This window comes from Gymnogyps californianus, chromosome 24 (genome assembly GCF_018139145.2).
Source record: "Gymnogyps californianus isolate 813 chromosome 24, ASM1813914v2, whole genome shotgun sequence".
NCBI classification, from domain to species: Eukaryota; Metazoa; Chordata; class Aves; order Accipitriformes; family Cathartidae; genus Gymnogyps; species Gymnogyps californianus.
In genome coordinates this window covers 5,004,587-5,026,633 of record NC_059494.1, presented here as the reverse complement: position 1 = coordinate 5,026,633, position 22,047 = coordinate 5,004,587, and the positions used below count along the sequence as shown (strand labels likewise).

The window sequence follows — 22,047 nt, the reverse complement described above, 5'->3', positions numbered from 1 at the left end:
CACTTTCCCTGGCAGGTTACAGGTACCACATTCACACTGAGCCAAACACGCTGGCAAGCCAAAGTAATTTTTCCTTGCTGCACTCCACAATTGCTCCCTATGCACCCGGAGAGCAGAGATGCCACCGAGGCTGCGCTGGGCTGGCACAGGCAGCAAGCGTGACAGCATGCAAAGCGCCCTGCGCCATCGAGGCACCTCCCGGGCACAGCACTACATTGCGCGCTCCTGCTGGAGGAACCAACATCTCCTCCAAACCCTGGCACTGGGGGTTTATGCTCGAGGACCTTCATCCAAGCCTTGCCAAGGAAGTTAGCTGGTTTTGCTGTCAAGAAAACAGCATCTAAACCACCTAAATGCAGATGAAAAGCCCCTTCTTTGTTGCAATGCCTGGTGGTTTGGGGATGATGGGAAAGGCTCTGTCTCATCAGGAGGCCCCAGTGGCCTGCAGAGCATCAGCCAGGACTCAGAGGGGATGAAGGAGCTCAGCAAAATTTTGAAGAAATCATAAATCTTCTCAAATTTACAATTTTGTTGAGTTTCTGGATTTTTCTTGACTACAATCTCTTTTCTTTAAATCCAGTTGTACGTGACGGCCACCTCAAATTCTTGTTGCAAAATCAAAGTGTTGGGGAAGCACTTTTTAATTTTTTTGTACGGTTTCAAGCTTGCCAGGGCTGGGACATTGCTCCGTCCCTCCCTGGTCCTGGGGCAGTGAGCCAGCAGAAAACCCCGAGCAGCGAGCGCCCTGCCGGCCCCAGCACCGTCCTGCCGATGGGGCAGAAACGCTCGCAGGATGAAGCAGCCTCTTACAGGCTGCAGAAAGCAGCCGATGTGTCCCAATTCCTACCCCAGAGCGTGAATCGGGGTTGTCTGAGCGTCCGGACCCAACTGGAGGGTTACGGAGGGGCACTGCCCCCTCCCTACGTGTTTTACCATCCCCAAACTGAACTTGCTCCAGCATCTGAAGCACAACACCCAACCCGGCAGGATGCTTCAGGGAAGACACAGCTTTTGCTGCCAGGGAGCTGCTCCACGGGGGCAAGGCTGTCACACACGGAGGAAAACCTCATCCATCTCACACTGCTCAGTGCTTAAGCAGGCAGAAGAACCCAAGGGAGGGAAGAGTGTCGTAACCTGAAGAGCTAATTAGGCTGAAACATGTCTGTTGACACAGGCGAGAAGAACGTGTGTTCCCGGGCTGCAGGGACCACAGCCACTGGCCTTTCCCGGCCTTCCTGGGGACAGAGCTGGAGGCTGCTGTGGTCTCAGGTCTCACCACGCAGAAGCGATGGTGGGCAGGGAAAGCCAGGAGCACCCGAAAGCCTCAGAGCTATGGTTGGACCTTGCAGAGTCCCAGGGCAGTGCTGGTGCCAGAGGCAGCAGGGAGAGATGGTTCCATACTGCTCTGGCACTTCTAAGCGGCTCCTCTCTGAGATGCTACAGGGCCTGCGCCCCTGGTACCCGGGTGGAGGTGGGAGATGAGCAATGTCCTGAGCATTTCCAGCAGGCTTTGCCGGAGCACAGAGCATAGCTACGAGCACAGAGGAGCACCAGGAGGTTATGCCACAGCCTGGAGTTGCTAGGAAGTGCCACAGGACCTAATCCTGTTTGCCAGTCCTTCCCTTGCCCTGTGCCAAAGCAATACAGCTTCCCCAGGAGCACAGGCCAGAGAAGCAGAAGGGAGACATGGACCCTGCTGCCGGGGGTCCTACCGTACTCGCTGTCCCCACGTCCCCCTGAGGCCAGCACCCGTGTCCTGTGAACTACCTTGCCTGATTGGGCTCTGCCAGGCAGATCTGGGCAGCAGCTGGCCCCAGTCCGAGAGCATTACAGACACCGCTGAGATGGGATTTAACATCCCCCTGGGGAGCTGACCCCGTCTGCCTGCAGAGCTGGGAAGAACTGGGCACAAAATGTTTCAGAAGGGGAAGGAGAGGGAAGAAACAAGAATAAATTCCCGGTGGACGCTTTTCCATTGCCAACTCCAGAACGGCTGCCGCAGCTCAGCACTGCCGAGCACCTCTTCATTTGCTCCCGTACCTCCAGGGCACCCTGCTGCACGGTGGGGCTGCCGGCGGTCTTCCTCCCACTGAGCACACCGGAGTGGTCTGGAGTGACACTGGGAAGCCCTCGAAGCGAACGGCTCATTGGCCCATCTTGGCTGCTGGAGCATCTCGCGCAGGACGGGTGCTCACTGCTCCCCTCCTTTCCAGCACGGAGAGGAGCCCACATGCAGGTGGCAGCAGCCACTCTGCATCCCCATGGCAAGCCGGGCGGCATGCCGAGCTGAGTTTGCCTCCAAGGATGCTTTGGAGATACGACAGTGGGTGAAGGCAGGGTGCGAAACCACCCCTCTCCCCAAGCCCGCAGCGTTTTGCACTTCCGATGGTGGTGGCTCCAGCGTGGGGAGAAGCTGCGCAGAGACGGGGATCCTGCTGCTGGTCGCGGCTTGCTGAGGGCTGGAGCGAGCACACATGCCAGGTAGCTGCTCCCCTTCCTGCCACCTTGGGCTCTGCTGCCTGCCGCCTGCGTCCGCGGCTCCGTCTGCTGCAAGGTCGCCGGGCACGGTGTCCCGCTGCTGCCTTTGCTCCGTCCACCTCTGCCTCTTCCCAGTCCTCCAGCTTTGTTCAGTTTGTCTTTGTTCAGCGCTGCCCCTGGAAGCGCCTCTGACAGTCGGTGTTTGCTCACACGCGTGGGCGAGAGGCGCTTTCCTCTTGCATCCATGTTGTTTCTTTGCTTACCTTGAAAGCGCCCTAGTCCCTCGGTTCTCTTCCACCCCCCAAGGCCTGCTCTCTCCCGGCAGCTCGTCCTCCCCATCACGATGCTCCGGACAGCCGTGGGGCACCTCCTCTCCCAGGCGGGACCGCGGCCTCCGGGATCCTCCAGGAGTAAAGCAAATCTTGCAGAGACCCTCGATGGACCTCGGTCACCTCCCGGGAGGCGCGGGAGCACCGCTGAGGGATACTGCTGCAACTTGTTTTGCTGTTTAACTTCCTTTTCCCAAATCAGAAGTGGCCAAAGCAAAGAGATGGTGAATTGAGCACATGAGTTTGTTTTTTTTATAATGGAAGGTACAAGCCAGGCAAGGAAGAACATCCCCTCGCTGTGGCTACATTCGCTTTTAGTGGCTTTCAGAGCCGAATCTGAGAATTCCTCTCTTTATATCCAGTCTCTCTTAATACAATTTTAATATTCTGGTTGATCCTAAAGATGCAACGTTAACTATAGAAACAGCAGCAGAAAAGCGTGGGGTACAAGACATTTTTTTATACAAAAAAAAATTCTTTTTGTTGCTTACAAAACATATGCAAAAGAAGCTAAAAAAACCAAAAGGCATTGCTATTTGTTCTACATAAAAAATCTCATAACTAATGTTCTTTTTTTTTAAAAAAGAAATATCAAGCTTAGGCACAATTTTGCTGCTGGCTGCTTGTGAACAAGCCAAGAGAACACGCCACCCCCTCCTAACTGAGTGATATGTATTGACTGTTCTGCACTTTATACTTAAGGCAATTTTTTGTTTTCGTTTTGTTTTTGACAAAGTGTTTTTTCCACCCCTTACGTCATGCCAGGATCCGTCCACGTGTGTCAGTATTAGCAGTACTAAAGTTTATGGTTCGAGAAGGTTGCAGGTCACACCGAGGGTTTTCTTCCTACAGATCTCTGTATCCAGAGGAACAAAAAGATCTACAAATAAAAAAACCGAGAAGCCTGAAGTGAGAGAAACCCAAATGAGAATAAAACTCTGCTCCTTGCATGGGCGGGCTGCAAGTCCCCCTGCCGCAGCCTTGTCTCTGCAGAAGTCAGCCCCGAGGGCTCGACGTGGCTGCAGCAGAGCTGAGACACGAGCTCGCTGTTCTGCCAAGACACCGGCTTTGCCTTTTTTTTTTTTTTTCCCCCAGGGCAGCCCCAGGCACCCACCGGCACAGGGGACGTCGGGGGACCACGGCCCCTCCATGTGCTCCAGGGTGCACGGGTGCTACAGGCTGAGGCACTGCAGCCCTGCAGAGGGGAGCCTCGCTGACGGGGTCAGCCTCTGACCCACTGCTCCTAGATCTGCTCAATCCCCCACCGACATCCCTGCACCGCTCGGGCCAAACAGGCTCAGCTACTCCTGGCCAAGCACGGGGTTCCCTTAAAAACGGGGACAGCCCAGCAGAGCCTGCGCCTGCCATGGTCTTGCTGGGGGAATTTCACCTTCTGTGTCTTTCTTGGCATTTCTGGGACCTGCCCATTCCCTCCCATAGCGCCACCAGGCAAAGGAACTGCTGGTTTCCAGTAGCCAACTGGGGCAGGGCTGGGAGGTGCAGAGCAGAGCTGAGCTCACTCAAGGTGGTGAGAGCACCGAAAGTCTCCGTCCCGGCTATGGGGCTGCACCTCTCCTGCAGGGCAGAGGCTCTGGGTGTCCACAGACGAGCAAACGACATGCACGTGCAAGTCATTTACTTAAGGTAAATTAAGGAGGACGTTGGCTGGTGCCGAACGAGTGGGGCTGAGCAGCCAAAGCAGAGCAGCGCGTGTCGGCAGCGGGGTGAACCCGCAGCAGGGTGCTGGGATCACAGGACGGGGGACGATACCTTTACATGTGTCCAACAGGGTTGTGACCATCTCCTAGACCAGGATGTGAAGCTGAAAGTGTCATCTGGGGATCTCCTACTACTCCGGACACTTTCTCCTCTTCCCGACGCTTCAAGCAGGCTGCTTTAGGGTTCAGATTGCGCTCTATGCCAAAAACAGCAAGGGAGGAAGGGAAGCAACCTCAGTTTGGGCAACAGCATCACGCGCAGCAGCAGCATCCGACAGAGAGAGCGAGGACAGAGTCCCAGGACAGACACACGGGACCATGCGAGGAAACAACCTCAGTGCAAGCTGCTCTTTGCCTGCCGCTCCTTGCAGTGGCTGCAGTAACTTGGCCGGACCCCTGCTAGAGCAAAACCCCATGCCCGGCTGAAACACCATGCCAATTTAAACATGTGCTTGCTTACAGAAAACCCCAAGTGCCTCAGCCAGTTCTCAGAGTTGAGGACTGAGTTTTCCAAAGCTGCTTAATGGGATCCAGGTGCCAAATTCCCATTAAGCATGAGGGGAGACAGACAGAGCGGCCTCGAATCCACCCCGGGCCGGGGCTTTGGAAAGCTCAGCCTGCCGCGCAGTGCACCCGAGGGTGCCGCTGGCGATGCAAACGCACAACCTCGCACTGAAAGCAGGAGTCACAACAGAGATGCACGCGCACGCAGAGATGTGGGGGGGAGAGAAAGGCCCCGAAATGCACCTGCCAGCTGTTACCATACCTCGTACTTGCTGCTCCAGGCCCAGAATGACCTGCACCGCTTGCTGTAGGATGATCAGTTTGGTCTGTGCTTTGTCCGTTTTTAAGTGCATCTGACACATGCGTCCCAGTTCTTTAAAGGCCTCGTTAATGTCCCGCACACGCACCCTTTCCCTGGCGTTATTGGCCATTCTCCTCTCCCGGTCCCTCAGATCTTTGTCCTCCAGTGACAAGGCCTCGTCTGTACTGCTGGGTTCATAGCACCACAGGGATTAGTCAGGGGGGTGGTTCCAAGGGGGGAGCTATACGTTGCCGTGCTGGTAGTGCTTCTGGTGTCCACTGGAAACGGCTCAAACAGCCTCACTTTGCAAAGCCAATTCGTCTCGGGCGCTTCCTGGAGCAGCCCGGGCTATTTGGGCTGTGCGTCACCTCTGCGAGCCATGTGAAGGTGCTGCCAGCACGGGGCCGGGCTCCCACGGGGCTGGAGGGTGCTGCCGGGGGCGAGGGTGGGCAGTGGATGCAGTATCAACACCGACACCTTCTCCCCTCTGCAAAATTTTGCCTTCCTGTTCGTTTTTGGCTGAAAACTATAAGTTCAGGGGGGGTCTCAGCCAAAAACATCGGGTTCATCCCCCAAGGAAAGACTTTTTGGCAGAAAGCAAATCCCTGTTTGTAAGGTTTCCTTCAAAAATCCCATCTGCATCAAAATCCTCCCAGTGAAGGTGTTTCAGGCAGCCGTGCCGCAGCAGCGCGAGGCAGCCGGGCCCGGCACCCTCTTACAGGTGGGGGGCAGCACCGGGGGCAGGAGCCAAGTGCCCTGGCTGCTGCTGAGGGTCAGTCTCGGATGCAGACACTGAATTCAGGTCTTTCAACACAGCCAAAATCACTCCGGAAGGGGGTGATTTTCTTTTCCAGGCACGGTCAGGAGCTTTGGGAGAGCCTCCACCGCTGGCAGCACCCCAGGGGTGCCCAAAACAGGCAGGGACAAGGGGGAAGGCAAAGTCGTGGTGGCAGCATCTTAAACCGTGGCCTCGCCTGCAGCCCTTCCCCTCCAAGCCCCTAATTTACTGTACAGACGACCTTCTCCCCCAGAGCAAAAATTCTTGCAGGAAAGACACCTATCTGAGGAGGGTCCTTGGGTGAGACCTGGCACTGGGACAGACTGTGGCCTTCGGCTCCAGGGGAACCACGCGGGGATAAGCCTTCACTGAAGAGGGGCCGCAGAGTCAGAGCCTTCCTGGGTGCGCTGGGGGGTCTGGAGAGCCTCCAGACGGTGCCCAACTGCGTGGAGGGGGAGCAAGGGGTCCCCAGGCAAGCGTTTGCCTGTGTGGGACAGAGGGTTGCCCACTGTCCCTGCCTGCATCCTCTCCTCGCTGCCTTGTCCCTGCCCATGTCCCCTCCTCACTGCCTCGGTGTCCTAGCCGGCACTGCCGCCACCTCTCCAGCACACCCAGGATGGCCAGGGGGAGCAGAGCCACCAGCCGCCCTGGCACCCAAGCCCACCCGCAGCAGGAACCCAGCTTGTTCCTCTGAACATACGCCGGCAGCCACGGTTCCTGGCTGGTGGCTCCCCCCAGCAGGAACATAGCTCCAGCAGCGCCTTGCACGCCGCAGCCGGGCAGCACGGAGCCGTCTCCTCGCCACCGGCAAATGCTGCCGGCGGTTTGCACGGCCACGCAGGGTCCTCCGGGTTATAAGAACGTGCAGTGCCTTGGCTGCCTTGTGCCCCGCTCGAAGGGGGCACTGACCTGCCTGCCTGGCCCCCCGCAACGCCCCCCAGTCTTGTTGTTTCCCTTCGTGCCCCGCTAGCTGCTGATGGCAGCAGGAGGATCCTGGCAGCCCCGGCTGGGCACGCGGGGACCCGATGGCCCCACTCCCACGGCAGCCCTGCAGGAGGGGACGTGGGGGTCGGCTTCTCTCCTGCAAAGCAGCCCGAAGGCCAAACCCGCCAGAGAAGGGACACCCTAGCTGCCTGCGCTAACGCCTGCTGACAGCAGCACGTGGGACTCGGCTCGCTTCCCCGCCTGCGTCCAAGAAGGGTTTAAAAAGGGACAAGCGTGGGAGACCAAAGTGAACACGGTGCCAACTCTGTCTAGCCCCTGCCCCCCACCGCCCCTCGGCTCCTGCCTCGATCCGCAAGCAGCAAGTACAAGGTAGAGAGTGGGACCACCGAGAGGTCACGGCTGGGGACTGTCTGTAGGAGATCAGAAAGAACAGAACCAAAAAATAAAAACTCGAAATAAAAAAATAAAAAGGAAGGGGAAATTAAAAAAGAGACAGGAAAAAATATACATGTTATGAAAGGCAAAAAATTACAAACTGAAGAGAGGCACAAAGGACTCCAACATCAATGCAACAGCAGAGGCCAGCAGAGAGGAGCACAGCCAGGCACAAACCACCGATGCGTGTTACAACAGCCTCTGCAGAGAGAAAGGGGGTTAACCTGCCACGGCACCCTGCGCAGCGGGGCCGGGGAGCGGGAGCATGCACTGCGGGATGCAGGAACAAAGCAGCAAAGTCCTCCGGAGCGGGAAGCCAAGCCCTCCGCTTCCCCTCCCACCAGGACGCGGCAACCGGGGCAAGTACGGGTGGCCGAGATGGGCGCACACGTACGTGGGAAGGGAGCGAAGGAAGCGAGCGTGCCCCGGCGAGGGGGAGAGCCTGCATGCGCCCGCCTGCAGCTCCGGGCTCCGCTAGGGATGCACAGCGCTCCCAGCTTGCGTCGGAGACCAGTTTGTACAGGCAGCAAGGGCTGCTCAACCCTGGGCTCAGCATCTCCATCCCGCTGTGTCTCGCATGGCTCCAGCGATCCCCAAGGATTTGCCGGGTGCCCGCAAACCCAGGGGAGCAGCGGTGGGGACAGGAGCGCAGAGCCCCGCGCCGGGTGGGCAGGGAGGATGGGGCATCGCTCACTGCTGCTGTGGCCACGGGCAGAGACGGGCTCTGTGCTTGGAGCAGCCCTCGGAGAGACGTCAGATCTGGGCCCCCTCTGGGAGGTTTGCTGGTGGTTTTGGGGTTTTTTCATTTTGCTGGCCAAGCAGCTGAGCAAAACACCCGGCTGCAGGAAAGCGAGGACGGCGCAGGTGCCCCCTCAGGAACCGGCATGCAGCACACGCAGTGGCAGTGGGGAACAAAAGAGAGAACAGCAGGGATGCAAAAAAGGGGGGGAAAAAAAAAAAAAAGGAAAAAAAGAAGGACATCAACAGCCTTGGGAACCCAAGGCCACAGGGGAGAGAGACAGTGCGAGGCACCACAGCACATGTCACAGGAGACAGACAGACAGACAGCCCCGTGCCGATCAGATACGTAAAATATCACCACTCCGGGACCCTCACTGACCTCTAACTTGTTGCTCCAGGTTCAGTATGACTGATACGGCCTGGTGTAGGATTAGCAGTTTGGTCTGCGGTTTTTCGCTGTTTAGGTGGAGTTGGCACATGCGTCCGAGCTCTTTAAAGGCCTCGTTGATGTCACGGACCCGCAGGCGCTCACGGGCATTATTGGCGACCCTCCTTTCTCTCTCTCTCTCGGCTTTTTGCTCTGGGGGAAGAAGATCGTCCTCCTCATCCTCATCTTGACTAATGGTTTAAAATAAGAACGAGACAGGGACATTCCTCGTGTGCACTCTCAGCACTGGTCAACTCACAGAAAAGAAACACACGTCGAGGCACCGAGACGCCAAGCCCCGCGCGTGGCCCCGCAAGCCGGGGCGCTGCGCCCTGCGTGCTCCCACCGGGACGTGCCGGCCCGGTGCCCTGCGCTCAGACACGGGGACACGCAGTGACTTTGGAGAGAAGCAATTAAGAATCTTCTTCTGCCTCTTTTTTTGGTTTGTTTTGTTTTTAAACAACAAAGAAAGAAATGACAACAATGCGATTAAGGCCTGAGCTTGTTGCTGGGAGGTTGCAGGGTGGCCCAGAGAAGGTGGGGGGGCCAACACTGGTGTCCCAAGCTGGCGTTTTGGAAAGACACAGTCCTCTGCCTCCAGGGCAGGAGGTGGCTGCGGTCTGGCAGGAGCGGGGCTGGCGCTGCCCCTCTGGGCAGCATCACCCTGGCGAGGTCTCCGAGCCGATGGTGAGGTTGCAGACAAGCCAGCACGCTGGAAGGACTCTACCTGATCCACTGCCACATATCTGGCTGGATGTGACAGAGGATACAGGAGCCTGAAGCAGACAGCGGAGACGACCCGAAGCAGGGAGGAGGTCAAAACCTTCCCCGCCCCTGGCCGAGGGGAGCTGAGCGCTCGGTCCTTTCTGCACATGGCCACAAGCAATGCCCCGAGCGACCACGCAGGCGGGTGCAGCTCATGTGGATAAGGTGCAAGCCCTCTGCTTTACGAGCACGAGGAAGCCCTATGGCCACGGGGATGGGAGCCAGCAGGAGAGGGTGGCAGGGACCCTTCCCTGGCACGGCCCAAAGCGGCCGGCTGCAGGGAAGCAGCGGGAGCCCAGGCTGCGCTGCCTCTGTGCAAGGAGACACAAGGCTCCCGCGGTGGGCAGGGGCTGGTGGCTCTGCGCCGCAGGACGACCCCCGGCCTCACCAGGCCGAGCCCAGCGTCTGGTGGGTCACTGTGGCCGCACCCCAGCCCGAACGCCCCCAGCCTGGTAACAGAGTAAGTGAAGGGAGAGACCTGTTCAAAGAGCACCTTGTTCTGTTCCGGGAGGGTTTCAGCTCCTTCTTCTCCTCTTCCGAGTTATCTGCCACCGACGTATTCTCTTCGTCCTCCTTCTCTTCCCTCTTTATTTCGCTGGTTCCCGAGGAGACGCTGCTTCGCCCCAGCCCCCCTGACAAGCCTGCTGAGGAAGCAGAGCCACATATGGAGGTTGGAGGGGCCTGACCCACATGGAGGGCTGGGGGGTCCCCAGGCCCTGCTCCTGGTGTGCTGCGTAGCCAGTGTGCGGCATCCCGGACTCATCCTGCATTGCCGGTCTGCAGCAAGAGGAGCCGGAGGGGTGCTGGCTCTGCCCTGCCACCATTCCCCATTCTTCTCCCCCCACCTCCCAGGCCCTCCGGAATCAGAGCCCAACCTCCCCCAGCAGAGCAGGGCCCGGGGGCTCTGTGCACCCGCAGCTGGCAGGAGGGACAGGAACACGTAGGTCAAACCTCTGGAAAATGCTTAAGGTAGAAACTGCCCTACAGATGCTGCAAGGAAGCACCAGCCTTGCAAGAGCACCCGTCTCCCCCCAGGCTGCTGCTGCACAGGGCTGGACCTAACAGGTGACCCGAATTATCCCTGCGGCAGGCGAGCCTCAAGCGTGCACGCGTGCAGAGCTGCCTTACCGCTGTACGTGTCTTGCTGCCTGTTGAGGTCAGGGAGTGAGCTGGGCTGTGACGGAAGTGTGACATGGTTGTGGAGCATGCTGGGGTTGCTGGACAACCCATCTTCGGGGTGACCTCCTCCCACCTACAGCAGAACAAGCAGAGCAAGCCTTGAAGGGGGGGGGAAGTGTCATGGCCAGTGGGCATGGGCACAGTCACCCCGAGCACAGCTGCGGGGCTCCGCAGACCAGGCTGAGGCGCAGCCGCGTGCCCTCCTCGCACACTCCCACCACCCAGAGCGCGGGCATGCAGGAGGGAAGAGCCAACCTGCTCCAGCACCAGCTCTCCTCCGGGGACCATGGCGGGGGCACTGCAGAAAGCAGCTCCGTGCCCTGCACATCAGCTGGACCAAGCAGAAAGCCCCCATCAGTGCCGTCTCCCCCCGCCGTGGAAAAGCCTCTCTCTGTCTGGATGCAAGGCTGGCACACTGGAGAGGACACCCTGCCTGGGCTGCACGTGTCCTGTCTCCATCAAGCACCAACGTTTCTGCCACCTCCCCAGTGCCCCCAGAGCAAGGGACATCCCAGCAGCGTGAAATTTGCTCTGAAGGGCCTGGACGCAAAGGGCGAGGGTCAGGCAGCCTTTCTGAGCCTGCACCCCCCGAGGCGGCACTACGCCGGCCAGGGAGCGGCAGGACAGAGCCAGCCCTGCTGCAAACACTCTCGTTTCTGCAGCTGGCAGCAGTTTTCAACAGAGGACACACATATGATTCATCGCTTAGTAGCAGAGTCTGGGGAGCTCGGAAGGGAAACACGTCTGGTTCTCTAGAGAGACCGGAGACGTGTTACTGTTTGCTGCAGCAGGCAGCCAGCTCTGCCAAAAATGTGCTCCTGTGGTCATCAGCCTCTGGACAAAGGGGGAATCTTGGTGACCCAGCATGGGACCCCAGCATGCACGTGCTCAGGGCACCCGGGACCTGTCACGCTCCCTGGAGCCTGAATGAGCTATCACACATCAGCACTCCCCATGCGCACAGAAGGACGCGGTACCTGCCCGAACGGTTCAGGGCACCCCGGGGACGGCTTGAAGCTGTTTCGAGGGATTTCCATCCATGTTGCAGGGAAAGAAGAAGAGCTTTCACCACCTCTGCCTGCCCCGAGAAGGGGCATGAGCGAACTGCATGTGCGGGGCTTGTGCCCAAGAGTGACCACTGCGCTGAGCGCAGATTCAACTCCCCCGGCATGAACACGGCAAGCCACTGCGCTTCTGTGCACGTCACCCGTTCAAAGCTGTCAACAGCTGACCCAAGCTGGACCACACTGAGCTAGTCTCACACCAAAGGCAACGTCCCTCTGGATGCTAGAGGACCCCATGACGTGGGTCCCTGGCACGTCCCCGCCAGCTGCCACGATGCTTCCACACTTACCAGACTCGGGTGCCTGTTCCCCAGGGACATGACCGAGGCGGGGAAAGCCTGGCCCAGGCTGCCCACGGTGGCACTGTGGGCTGGCGCCGAGCCCAGGAGCCCGTGCATGTCCCCGTGGTTGCTCGGCATGGCGGCTGTCTGGCCCACGGCGTGATTTCTCAGCACGTGGATGGCTTCGTCCAACCTGTCTTCCATTTTGTTTTGCTTGAAGGACAGGACAGAGAAAGAGGTCTGTGTTAACGCCTGTAAAGCCAGCAGCCCGCTGCAGCTCTCTACGCTAAAGAATGGCTGGTGGCAATCATGCGCTCAGCTACCGCAAGGCAGGTATGGGGAGAAATAACCCCCCGACCCAGTCAGTGCCGTCCCCTAAAGGCACAAGGGGTTACACAAGTGGAACTGCTCAGGAAAGGGAGGCAGAAACCAGCCAGAAACCTGTTCGGCTGGGCCAGACCCACAGGGATGTGCACGGGCCGTAAACAGGGTGAGGGTGCAAGGCTGCACCTCTGCCGGCAAGGCTCTGGGCTCAGGGAAGCAGCGCCCAACTCTGCTCAGCTGCTTCCAACCAAACGTCCATCTATCGACTAACCGTCCTCCTTCAGGTCCCAGAGGTTTAGGGGAGAGGCGTGCAAGGGACGGAAGAGAAAAGGGGAAGGCAGATCTTTCGGCGACACTTACTAAAGTGTGGAGGCTCCCTTCGTAGCTGGGAGATAAGGCACCCTGTCCGCTCGCTCGCGACCACTGGGATGTGCCTGCGAACAAACGGGGAGAGCTTGGGACCGGGCATGGCTGCCGCTAGATGGGGCTGCAAGCTGGGCCACCACGCTGGGCACGGGCCACCACGCCATGCACGGCACCGCACAGGCCACCACGGCACCGCATAGCACCGCAAGGGCCACCATGGCACTGCATGGTACCGCACGGGCCACCATGGCACCGCATGGTACTACGGGCTCGCCTCTGCTCTGCCTCAGCAGGAAACTAAGCTCAGGCCTTTGGACCTCGAGAGGTTTTTAAATTTGTATCATCTCAGTGAGCAGGCAGCCAGCACACACGCTGTGCTCCCTCCGACCCCAGGGGAGCGGCAGGCTGGTGGGGGTACGTTGCTCCGCACCCCGGGCACCGAACAGCCTTGGCGCCAGCTCTGCTGGGCAGAAACAAGACCTCTCCCGCTGGATGGGAGCAGAGACAGGCGTTCATCAGGCGCTGAAAATGGTTTTTAGCTCATTGGCTGCTTCCCAGTTCCCACTGCGCTCCTCTCACGGGAGACAAAACCAGGGACAAACTCTCCCAGCCTCTCCAAGACAGGATGCTCAGGGACAGGGTCTGTCTGAATGGCAGGAGTGGGTCCCGGGGGTGGCAGCGACCCTTTAACTCAAGCACGTGGCGGTGCTACCATGTGGGCCAGGCTCATGTCACCAGCAGAGCAACCTGCTAAAACTCCTATGCAGGGGCAAAGCCAGGGCAGGCAGAGCCATCACCCTCACGCACGTGGTGTCTGCCGCATCCGGGCACTGCGCGGCTCCACACGGGGGAAAAGCTACAACTGGTTAAAGCAGATGGACATGCAACTTCACAGGAGACATTTAAAAAGTATCTTCAAGTTTGCTTGTCCTTCCTCTTCACTCTCCTGCTTTTAAAAATAAATGGGATTTGGCGAGACTGCCAAAAATATCTTTAATGAGGGTTTGGGGTTGATCTGGGAAGTACACTGCCTTGGACCTCCTGAAAGCAAACCTGACGTCCCCCTTTACACAAAGAGCAATGTTTTTCACGTACCTGCAAGCCCCTGAGGGGAGCCGACCGGTGTAGAGGGGTTTGACGAGAAGTTATTGCTAGAGTGATCGGGGGAATAAATCTGGAGCGAGAGAAGCAGGGCACGGTCAGCAGCGCCCACCCCTGCGACGGCTCTTCCCCTCCCCAGCAGCGCTGCCAAGCCCAGGTGCAGCGAGGACCACCGAATGGGACCACCTGATGGGACCACCCGATGGGACCACCCTACCCGCACCAGCTCCCAGCCGGTGCCATGGCCCAGCCCGCTAGTGCCCCCGCAGCTCCCCCATTAATGCCGAGGTCTCTCTGTCCCCACTGCCGACACCCCTGCAGCTACAGCCTCTGTCCTTCAGGTCCCGCCTCGGAGGGAAGCGAGAGCCCCAAGAAATTATTGCAGGCTGCAGTGCTGGCACCCCTCTGCCACCGTGCAGAAGCAAAGATCCCTGCACTGAACAGGACAGAGGCAACCCCAAGCTCTGATAGCCCAGTGCCCTCCAGTTTGAACCAGCAGACACAGGGCCAGGACTACTGGGACCTGCAAGTCCTGCTATGAGGGCTGCATAGGGTTGTCTTGCCAGACCGGTACCAGGCTGGGTGGCTGCAGAGCCGGCTCATGGGCATGGGTCTGCAGGACCACCATAACGTCCAGTGCCTCAGTTTCCCCATCTGCCAAAAGGTGCTTTTGCACAGTGCCAGGACTCAGGACGGCAGCACACAGAGGGGGGGAAACACTCCCCTCAGAGGCTGCTGTGTTTTTGGGGTGCATTCACCCAAACTTCTCAACATGTCCATCTTCCCTGCTGCCTAGCGGGTCCCTGTTATAGAGGGGAGGTCCAACGCTGCAACAGGACAGGGACCAGGTCAAGGATCTGCAGAAACTCTTACTGAAGCTAGTGCCTTCCCGAGCGCGTCTCCCGAGCTCCCAGCTGTGGTTCCTCTGTTACCTGCCGAGAGAGGACACAGACATCACTGCCAGGGTGCCAGAAACCCCGCAGGACAAGGCACCCATACAAGACCTTTTCTGGGGTCACCTGCTCTGAGATTGAAATTTCTCGCTCTTACTGCTTTGCTTGAAAATTAAACGGATGCCCAGCTCAGAGCAGCCCGGACGAGCGCACATACACCCCAGCAGCTTTCATGGGGCTGCAGGAATGCCTTTATAAGACGCTGGGTCGAAGGTGTCATGCCATCAACAGCGATCAAATGTCTCTGCTGCCCATTTTCACAGAGCATCTTAAGCCCCTACAATCCTGAACTTGCTTCCCCTCCTCTAAACAAGGGGTTTTCTATGAATCAAGGTCAGGATCCTCATTTTCTGGGGAACACGAGTTCGTTTCAGTAACAGGTTTTGTAACAGGTTCAGCAGGGTTAGAGATTAAAGCACTCGGGGGTTTAACGTGGTATCCAAATGCAGCACAAACATTCCTATTCCGGATTTAGATGAACAGCTTCACACATACCCCCGCCTTCCCGCAACGCAGGTGCAAATCCTTCCCGCAACTCATTTAAGCCACGGCACCTCCAAGAGATAATGTCACAGATCCTGGTCTCCTCCCAGATCCACCAAGCGAGGTGTAAACCCCCAAGCCAGCACCCTGTCTTCCTGCTACAGCCTGCCCAGGCATCCAGCAGCAATAACCTTGCTGCGCCTCTTCCTCACGCAGTAACTCCATGCACGGGTGACACGCAAGGGATAAAAAGTGTCCGGGTACATCGGACACAGATATCGCAGCCTCAGGCATCAGAGGTTTGCACAAGACACTGATTTTCCAGTTAAGCCTCCGCGTGGCAGTGGAGCGAGGGGGGTCGTGCTGGGGACCACCACGTACCCGGGTGCCATACGTACCCATCATGCTGTCTGTCCCGCTGATCGGGGGCGTGTGACTGGAGACACCGTACGGCGTGGAGGCAGAGGAAAAGCCAGACACAGAGGGGAGTCCGCCGTTAACCTCTCCTGAATGAAGCTGGTAGTTCTGACAGAGAGGGGGAGAGGAGTGAGAGGTGCCCTTGAAAGGCTGCCGGGCTTCGGCGTCCGGGCCAGGACCCAGGTCCTCCCTGTCGGCAGCCGCCCTGAGCCGACAGCTACGGGACGAGGTGACGCGCCGCCGCTGACCGGCCGAGCGGAGCCCCCCAGCCCGCCCGCGGGGCAGCGCAGGGATGTGTTACCATGCGTTCGTGCTGATGTAAACTGTTGAAGCCGCTGGACTGCGGGAGCGGGGAGGAGGAGCTGCCCAGCATGGCACCGTAACTCGACTGGCTCATGGCACCTGGTGAACTCCACAGGTCTGGTGAGTTATGGAGCCCGTCTGGAAGGAAAACCAGAGCTGAGCCGGGCAGAGATGCTGGCATGCACCCCACAGCCCACACCGGGGCAAGTCAGCCCAGGCTGAGGGGCTGCGTCTGTCCCCATCGCATCCTGCCTACACCAAGCGTCACCCGCTGAGCAAATCGGAGCCACTTCAGGGCTGCTTCGTGTCTCATGCACTCCTGCCCCAAGCTCCCTCCATCTCACGTGCTGTGCAATTCCTCCCGTCGTCCGTAATGGGCCAGGCAGCTCCTGCTCTGGCTGGCTTGCAGGATGCCGGAGTTGTTAATAACTCACCTGCCATATAAAAGGCTCCGGGATACACAGTGCTGGGAGGTTTTGAGGGAGTATATCCAGCTGGATCCCTGCTGTAGTCATCACCTGAGTTGGATGGATACACCTGTGGGGCAGGAAAGCAGTTAAAGAGAAGGGCTTGGCCACTCCATGGTCCCACATCCTCCCCACGGGTCACCCCACCCCGTGCAGCTTCACTTTTATTCTTCGCAGCAGATGACAGAGTCGGTCCCACAGCAAAGCCGGGGAGGGAACTGAAGCGGCTCAGCCGAAGTCACGGCGGCGGTACCGAATGGCGCAGCTCTGCCGGGGAGCGGTGCAGGGGACGGGGCTGTTGCGCAGACACGTCCCATCTGCCTTCCCGTAACAGCGCGGATCCCCGCAGCCCCCTCCTACAGAAGACGCCGGCGCCAGCAGAAGTTTCAACTCTCTGCTCTAGTTCCTTTTTCTGCGGTTATAACTTTTTATGGGTAACCACAAAAGCCGTCATTTCTGCGTGCTAACCCCGCACCCAAGGGCGCGGGCTGGGCGATGGCAACGGGGACCGGCGAGGCTTCGGGACCTGCTCAGGCCTGCGCCGACCCTGCCGTACGCCGGGCTGCAGCACTGCGATGGCAGCGGCTGCTCCTGAGCACGGCCTCTGCTCAAACCCTTTATGGAAATCAGCCCATCCCGCTTGAGGGGAAACTGAGGCACAAAGGAAGCTGAGGGCTGAGCAGTCCCTCAAAAGGGATGTCACACGGGAAGGGATGGCTCTCAGACAGCTTTTGGCCAGATTTCTGCAGCACTGTTGAGCTATGTTATTTAACAGCATATTAAGCAAAATAAAAGGCTTTTTTTTTTTCCTTCTAAATTAACTAAACCCATCCTAGAAAGCCCTTACCGAAAATCACCTTGTGCCAGTGCAAAAACATACTTTTTTTTTTTTTTAAGTAGAATTTCAACACGCAAAGAAACTGAAATGTCACTCAAAGTTACGTGAGAACTTTTTTTTTTACAGCTTATTTTCATCCCCATTGATTCATTCTGAAACCGCTAATAATTTTTTTTTTAAATACACACGAAAGCAGAGGCAAGTGCAGGGGCTGGCCGGGCACGCTCAGCCAGCTCTGCCTGGAAGACACAGCTCTCTTTGGAAAGGAAACCTGCCCTGAGTTTCTCTTTCCCCACACCCAGCCAGCTCCCTCCAACCCCTCGTCCTCACCCAGCACGACGGGGCAAAACTGTTCTTTTATTTCTGTAACTGCTCAGAACACCAAGAATTTCTTCTTTTTTTGTGGGGGAGTAATAGAAAATAGGGGTCTCTTCGTTTAAAAAAAAAAAAAAAACAAGTCTGAGAAGCACCAGCGATTGCACTTAAATATATTGCTTCATTTTCCCCGGCAGCCGAGCTTCCTGCTTCTCGGAGCAGCTTCCCTTGAAGCCGGGGGAGTTGAGAGCCCTGGGGGCAGCCCTGGCCCCTCGCTGCCGATCGATCGGCTCTTGGGCAGCGGGCGGCCGGACCCTGTGGGGCAACGGGGAGCCGAAAGCAACTTGTGGGCATCGATGCTACAGATTGAGACTGGGGAACTTGTAAAATAAAAAAAAAAAAAAAAGAAATAAGAAGAAAATAAAGAGAGGGGGAAGGGAAAAACCTGACAGACGCTGGCAGCTGCCCTTCGTCCCTCGCTCAAAAAAGAAAATTCACAGCACTTCGCCTTTGTGCGGCATCGCAGGACAGCGTCGGGGTGAAGCGGGCGCCCGGAGCCGCGCGTGGGCAGCGCGTGCGGCCGGGGCGAGCGGGGGAATGGAGGAGGCTGCAAAGAACAAGAATCCAGTAAATTGACTTTTCCTATAATTTGATTAAATAGCGGGAGCTGGGACAGGGAATCGAATGAAGCACGTCTAATAGCCCCACGCCATCTGCCAGGGGCTGGCACCTGGCCAGCGCGCGAGGCAGCTGTGCGGCAGCGGAGCAGGCGCGGGGGGGGCCGCCGCCGCGAGCTGCGACATCCATTTATGAAATCCAGAGCGAAAATAAGAAGAATAAAACAGCAGGCATGAGCGGACCAAGGTTGCAAAGCAGGGGGGGAGTTCACCTTGCAGGCGTTCATCCGCCCTGCTCTGCCATCCCCCGACCCTCCATCTCCTGTTGGATCCCGGGGGGCCGGGTTTCACCCCAGGAGTGGCCCTGGCCCCTCCAAATCTTTCATTTCCCTGCTCAGCACAGGGGAGGCTGTGAAAAGCCAACTCTGCTCTTCCCCACACCGGCCCAGCGAGGAGCATCCCAGCCCCGCCGCGCGCGCGGGGGAAGCCGGCCGAGCCGGCGGCCACCGGCCAAGCGCCGCAGGAAACGGTAAATCAGCGCCAGGTCCCTGCTCCCCACCCCGCGGCCCCAGCCCTCACGCCGCCGGCGGCCTCGGGGACCTCCAGGTGAGGTCATTTCCTCCGGTTAAAATTGCCAGCGCGGCGAGAGAGCGGCTTGAAAAGCCCCAGCGCTGGGATTCGCAGGGCTTTGTGGTGTTGGGTTTTTTTTTTTTTTCCCCCTCCCTGTTTTTCTTGCTTAAATGCATGAACTGGGGTGGGACTTCAGGCAGACTAAAGCTAAACAGAGCAGTGACCAGACTGCGAATTCACAGGCTGAAATGGCTCCCAGCCACCACACTCGCTGCGGCAACAAAATCCTGCAGGAACCGACTTGCACAAAATCCCTCCCCGGTTTCCTCCGGCGAAACCAGCCGATGTGCGGTGGGGGCTCGGGGGCCTCATCCAGCCCCGGATCCTGTGCCTGGACACGTCAGCCCGCGGGGCAGCACGGCCGCCGGCACTAACCCTGTTTTCCAGCTCCACGTCACAGGGAGGCTCAAAGGGGCTCCGTGCCCCGGGGGCAGCCCCAGCGTGCGCCACTGCCCCAGCCCAGCACCTATTTCGCAAGAACTAACCCCAAAGGGCCGTGGGTTACACGCACAGGTACCTCTGCGCCCTTCGCAGTCAGAGTCAGAGCCAGATGCCGTCCCTGCCCGGCATCGCCTTTCACAACCCCACTTTAACCATCTCACGCCGCCAGCGCCTCTTGGTGCCTTTGGCAGAATCACTCCCCTTTCAGCCACCCTCAACTATTCCAGCCGCTGACCTCTCCAAGTTTTCAAAGCAGCGAGGGAATTACAGATTAAGGCACTTCATTTTAATAAGATGCTGATTAACCTATTTATTTTGCACGGGGTCCAGCGATAACATGGGGCGGGCTCCTGCGCAGGCGAGTCAGACAAGAAAGAGCCTTTGATCCGCTGCCTTTGAGGCCGGCAACTCCTTTTGCTCCACGCTCCTTTCGCTGCCTTGGTGCCGATTTCTCTCCACAGGTGTGGAAGTTCAAAAACAAACCAAGAAGCCGGAGGTCACAGCAACGAGAGGGCGGCAGAAAGAGGCAGCACTGGCACACACACCAAAAACTGGAGCTTTGCGGTCAAGGGGCAGCCGAGGCAACAGCCAGTGCTTTCTGGGCTGGAAAAGCCGGTGTGCAGGTGTCGGCTCAGACACAGGGAAGGGACTGAGTTTTGGCAAACACCGAGCGGCTCTTCCTGTGGGAATCAGGGCCCTTTAGGGCACTGCCTGCACGACGGGCAGCGAGCCCCATCACCTTTGAAATCCGAGGCCAATAAAGGGCCATTTGTTGGGAGCGGTGTTTTCCCCACGTCAACTCTTGGAGCAGCTCAGCACGACTGACTGGAGCTGGTTTCTACATGATGTGGGTCTGCAGGGACCCTTCAACACCCTCCAGTCTGCGAGCCCAATCCGGCAAGGCCTCGGTGCTTTTCTTTCCCTCCATCCCCCCAACATCAGCATCTCAGGCTCCATTTCCGAAGGCAGAGCCCACGGTGGAGGTTACAGACCAAGCTTTGCACTAGCGGCGAGGGAACGCCACAGCACATTTCCCCCGCGGGTGGACACCCATCGGTGTTCCCCAGGGAACGGGGGGAGCAGGCGCCCGCTTCCCGTCTGCATCAGCATCAGCTTTGGCAGCGAGCGGCACGACACGCTTGGGCAAGGGCACGTCTCCAGCGCAGCCCCAGCCTGGGCTCCAGCTCGCCTGTGGGACAGAGCCCGCCCGTCCCCCTGCAAGCACGCAAACGCTCCAGCGAGGAATGCAGCCTCGGCCGCCGCACAGCCAGACAGCTCCCATATTCCTGCAGGAACCCTCCAGCCTGCTCCAATTAGCTTTCCTGGAGATCCCATTACTTCTAGCCACAAAGACATTGTTCAGTTTATTCCCCTGTAACAGCCGCAGGAGCATGGCTAACATATTCCTGCAGGCTGCTCGGCTTTCTTATAAAACAGCCCAGGCAGCGCACACACCTGGAGCAGCCCCAGCTGCCTGCCCGCATTACAACTGGTTTGGTTTCCCTTCTGGAGTGAAATCCGATCACATCGAATATTACATTTCACTCGGGCACTCGCGACATAACGTCAAACAGAGGAGAGCCAGTGAGGGCAGGAGACGGTGAGTCCGGGCTCCGGCCGGGAGGTGCCGCCACCGGCTGCTCCGCACGGGGAGCACTGCAGCTCCTTCTCTCCTATTAGTGCCCCGGCGCTGCAGTCTCACAGCGCTTCCCCATTTCTCCTACATAGGAAGCTGTAGCTGGGAAAACCCTTCCTCGTCCTGCTAAAATCCAAGCCCTCGATGTTTGGAATGGCTGGACCCGTAGGGGCAGCAGCTCTCGTGGCAAAGGGAGCAGGGATGCCCAGGGGATGAAGGAACGGGGAGGGGATACCTGCGGGGAAAACACTCCTGCCACTTACCGAGGAGGGGAGTCCAGGAGGCACCTTCCGTACCTTTTTGGGCTGTCCATCTGGTTTAAAGAAAAGAAGAGAGGATCTAATTTTTGAAGGGGGTTCGCGGGAGGGAAAACAACAAGCTACAGCTAAAAGTCTCCAAGGATGAAAGATGCAGGTACAAATTGGGCTCGGATCCCAAATGCCCTGTAGCCAAGGAAGCATCAATAGTGAAAATATCTGAGGATGAACCTCTCCTCCTCACTCGTCTGCACCCTTTGAGGGCAGGTTTCACCCACAAACAGAGTTCACAGGGCAGTCTCTCCCAAAACACCGTGATAAGAGGTGCTCACCGCGCAGAGAAGGGCTGTGCTTGCTCTTTGGAAGAGACTAAGCCCATAAATAACCCCTTGTTGGGGTTTTTTTTTGGAAACAATTTAACTTGGAAGTGGGTTTGTGGACAGAGGATGCAGAAGGAGAACAAACGCAGGGATGGGGTTGTATTTTCATTTGCTCCTTATACAGCAATATACTTGGGAAAGCTCCACTGCTGCAGGAAGGCAGGGACGGCGCTTGCCCCGGGCCGGTCCCTCCCCAGTCCATCTCTCCAGGTCCAGCTCCGAGGGGGGAGGACACAGTGTCCTGGGGGAAGGGAGACAATTCAGGGAGGCAGGAGGGAAACATCCAGAGGAGTGGCTCAAGGGGAAGCAGTGGTTAAAAATTTGAGGGTTTTTGTTTTTGTTTTTTAGTTCATAATTAAGGAAAGCCCCAGCTGGCAGGGTGCAGGATGCTAACACAGCAAGTCTGCCAAGCCAGGGACTCTGCCGGGTTGTAGCTCAGGAGGAGAAATTCATCACACAGAATGGCCTGATGCAAAAGAATCATTTTCCAGGCTGACAACATAAACCAGCAACATTTTAAAGTGGCAGTATCAAAGTGGATGCCTTTTTCTGAAAAGCACTTGAAAAAATACAT

At 57.9% G+C, this 22,047-nt stretch overlaps 1 protein-coding gene across 11 annotated transcripts in view; it reads right to left on the bottom strand.

Annotated features, from left to right (window-relative positions):
• Positions 1-3,252: 3,252 nt before the first annotated feature.
• TCF3 (transcription factor 3) overlaps positions 3,253-22,047 on the bottom strand; it is a 74,998-nt gene continuing 56,203 nt past the window's right edge. For 2 of the 11 annotated variants that reach the window (XM_050910522.1, XM_050910523.1), the window contains exons 8-20: positions 21,100-21,149; positions 16,327-16,429; positions 15,891-16,030; positions 15,571-15,697; positions 14,610-14,668; positions 13,731-13,809; positions 12,630-12,703; positions 11,955-12,158; positions 10,550-10,673; positions 9,900-10,065; positions 8,609-8,847; positions 4,578-4,722; positions 3,253-3,687 (exon numbers count right to left, since the gene is read on the bottom strand). In XM_050910522.1, coding sequence (XP_050766479.1) covers positions 4,580-4,722; positions 8,609-8,847; positions 9,900-10,065; positions 10,550-10,673; positions 11,955-12,158; positions 12,630-12,703; positions 13,731-13,809; positions 14,610-14,668; positions 15,571-15,697; positions 15,891-16,030; positions 16,327-16,429; positions 21,100-21,149 — 1,508 coding nt within the window. In that variant the 3' untranslated portion in view covers positions 3,253-3,687; positions 4,578-4,579. Of the gene's footprint in view, positions 3,688-4,577; positions 4,723-5,291; positions 5,519-8,608; positions 8,848-9,899; positions 10,066-10,549; positions 10,674-11,954; positions 12,159-12,629; positions 12,704-13,730; positions 13,810-14,609; positions 14,669-15,570; positions 15,698-15,890; positions 16,031-16,326; positions 16,430-21,099; positions 21,150-22,047 lie in introns of all 11 variants that reach the window. The other 9 variants (XM_050910526.1, XM_050910528.1, XM_050910527.1 and 6 more) reach the window with 9 other exon arrangements.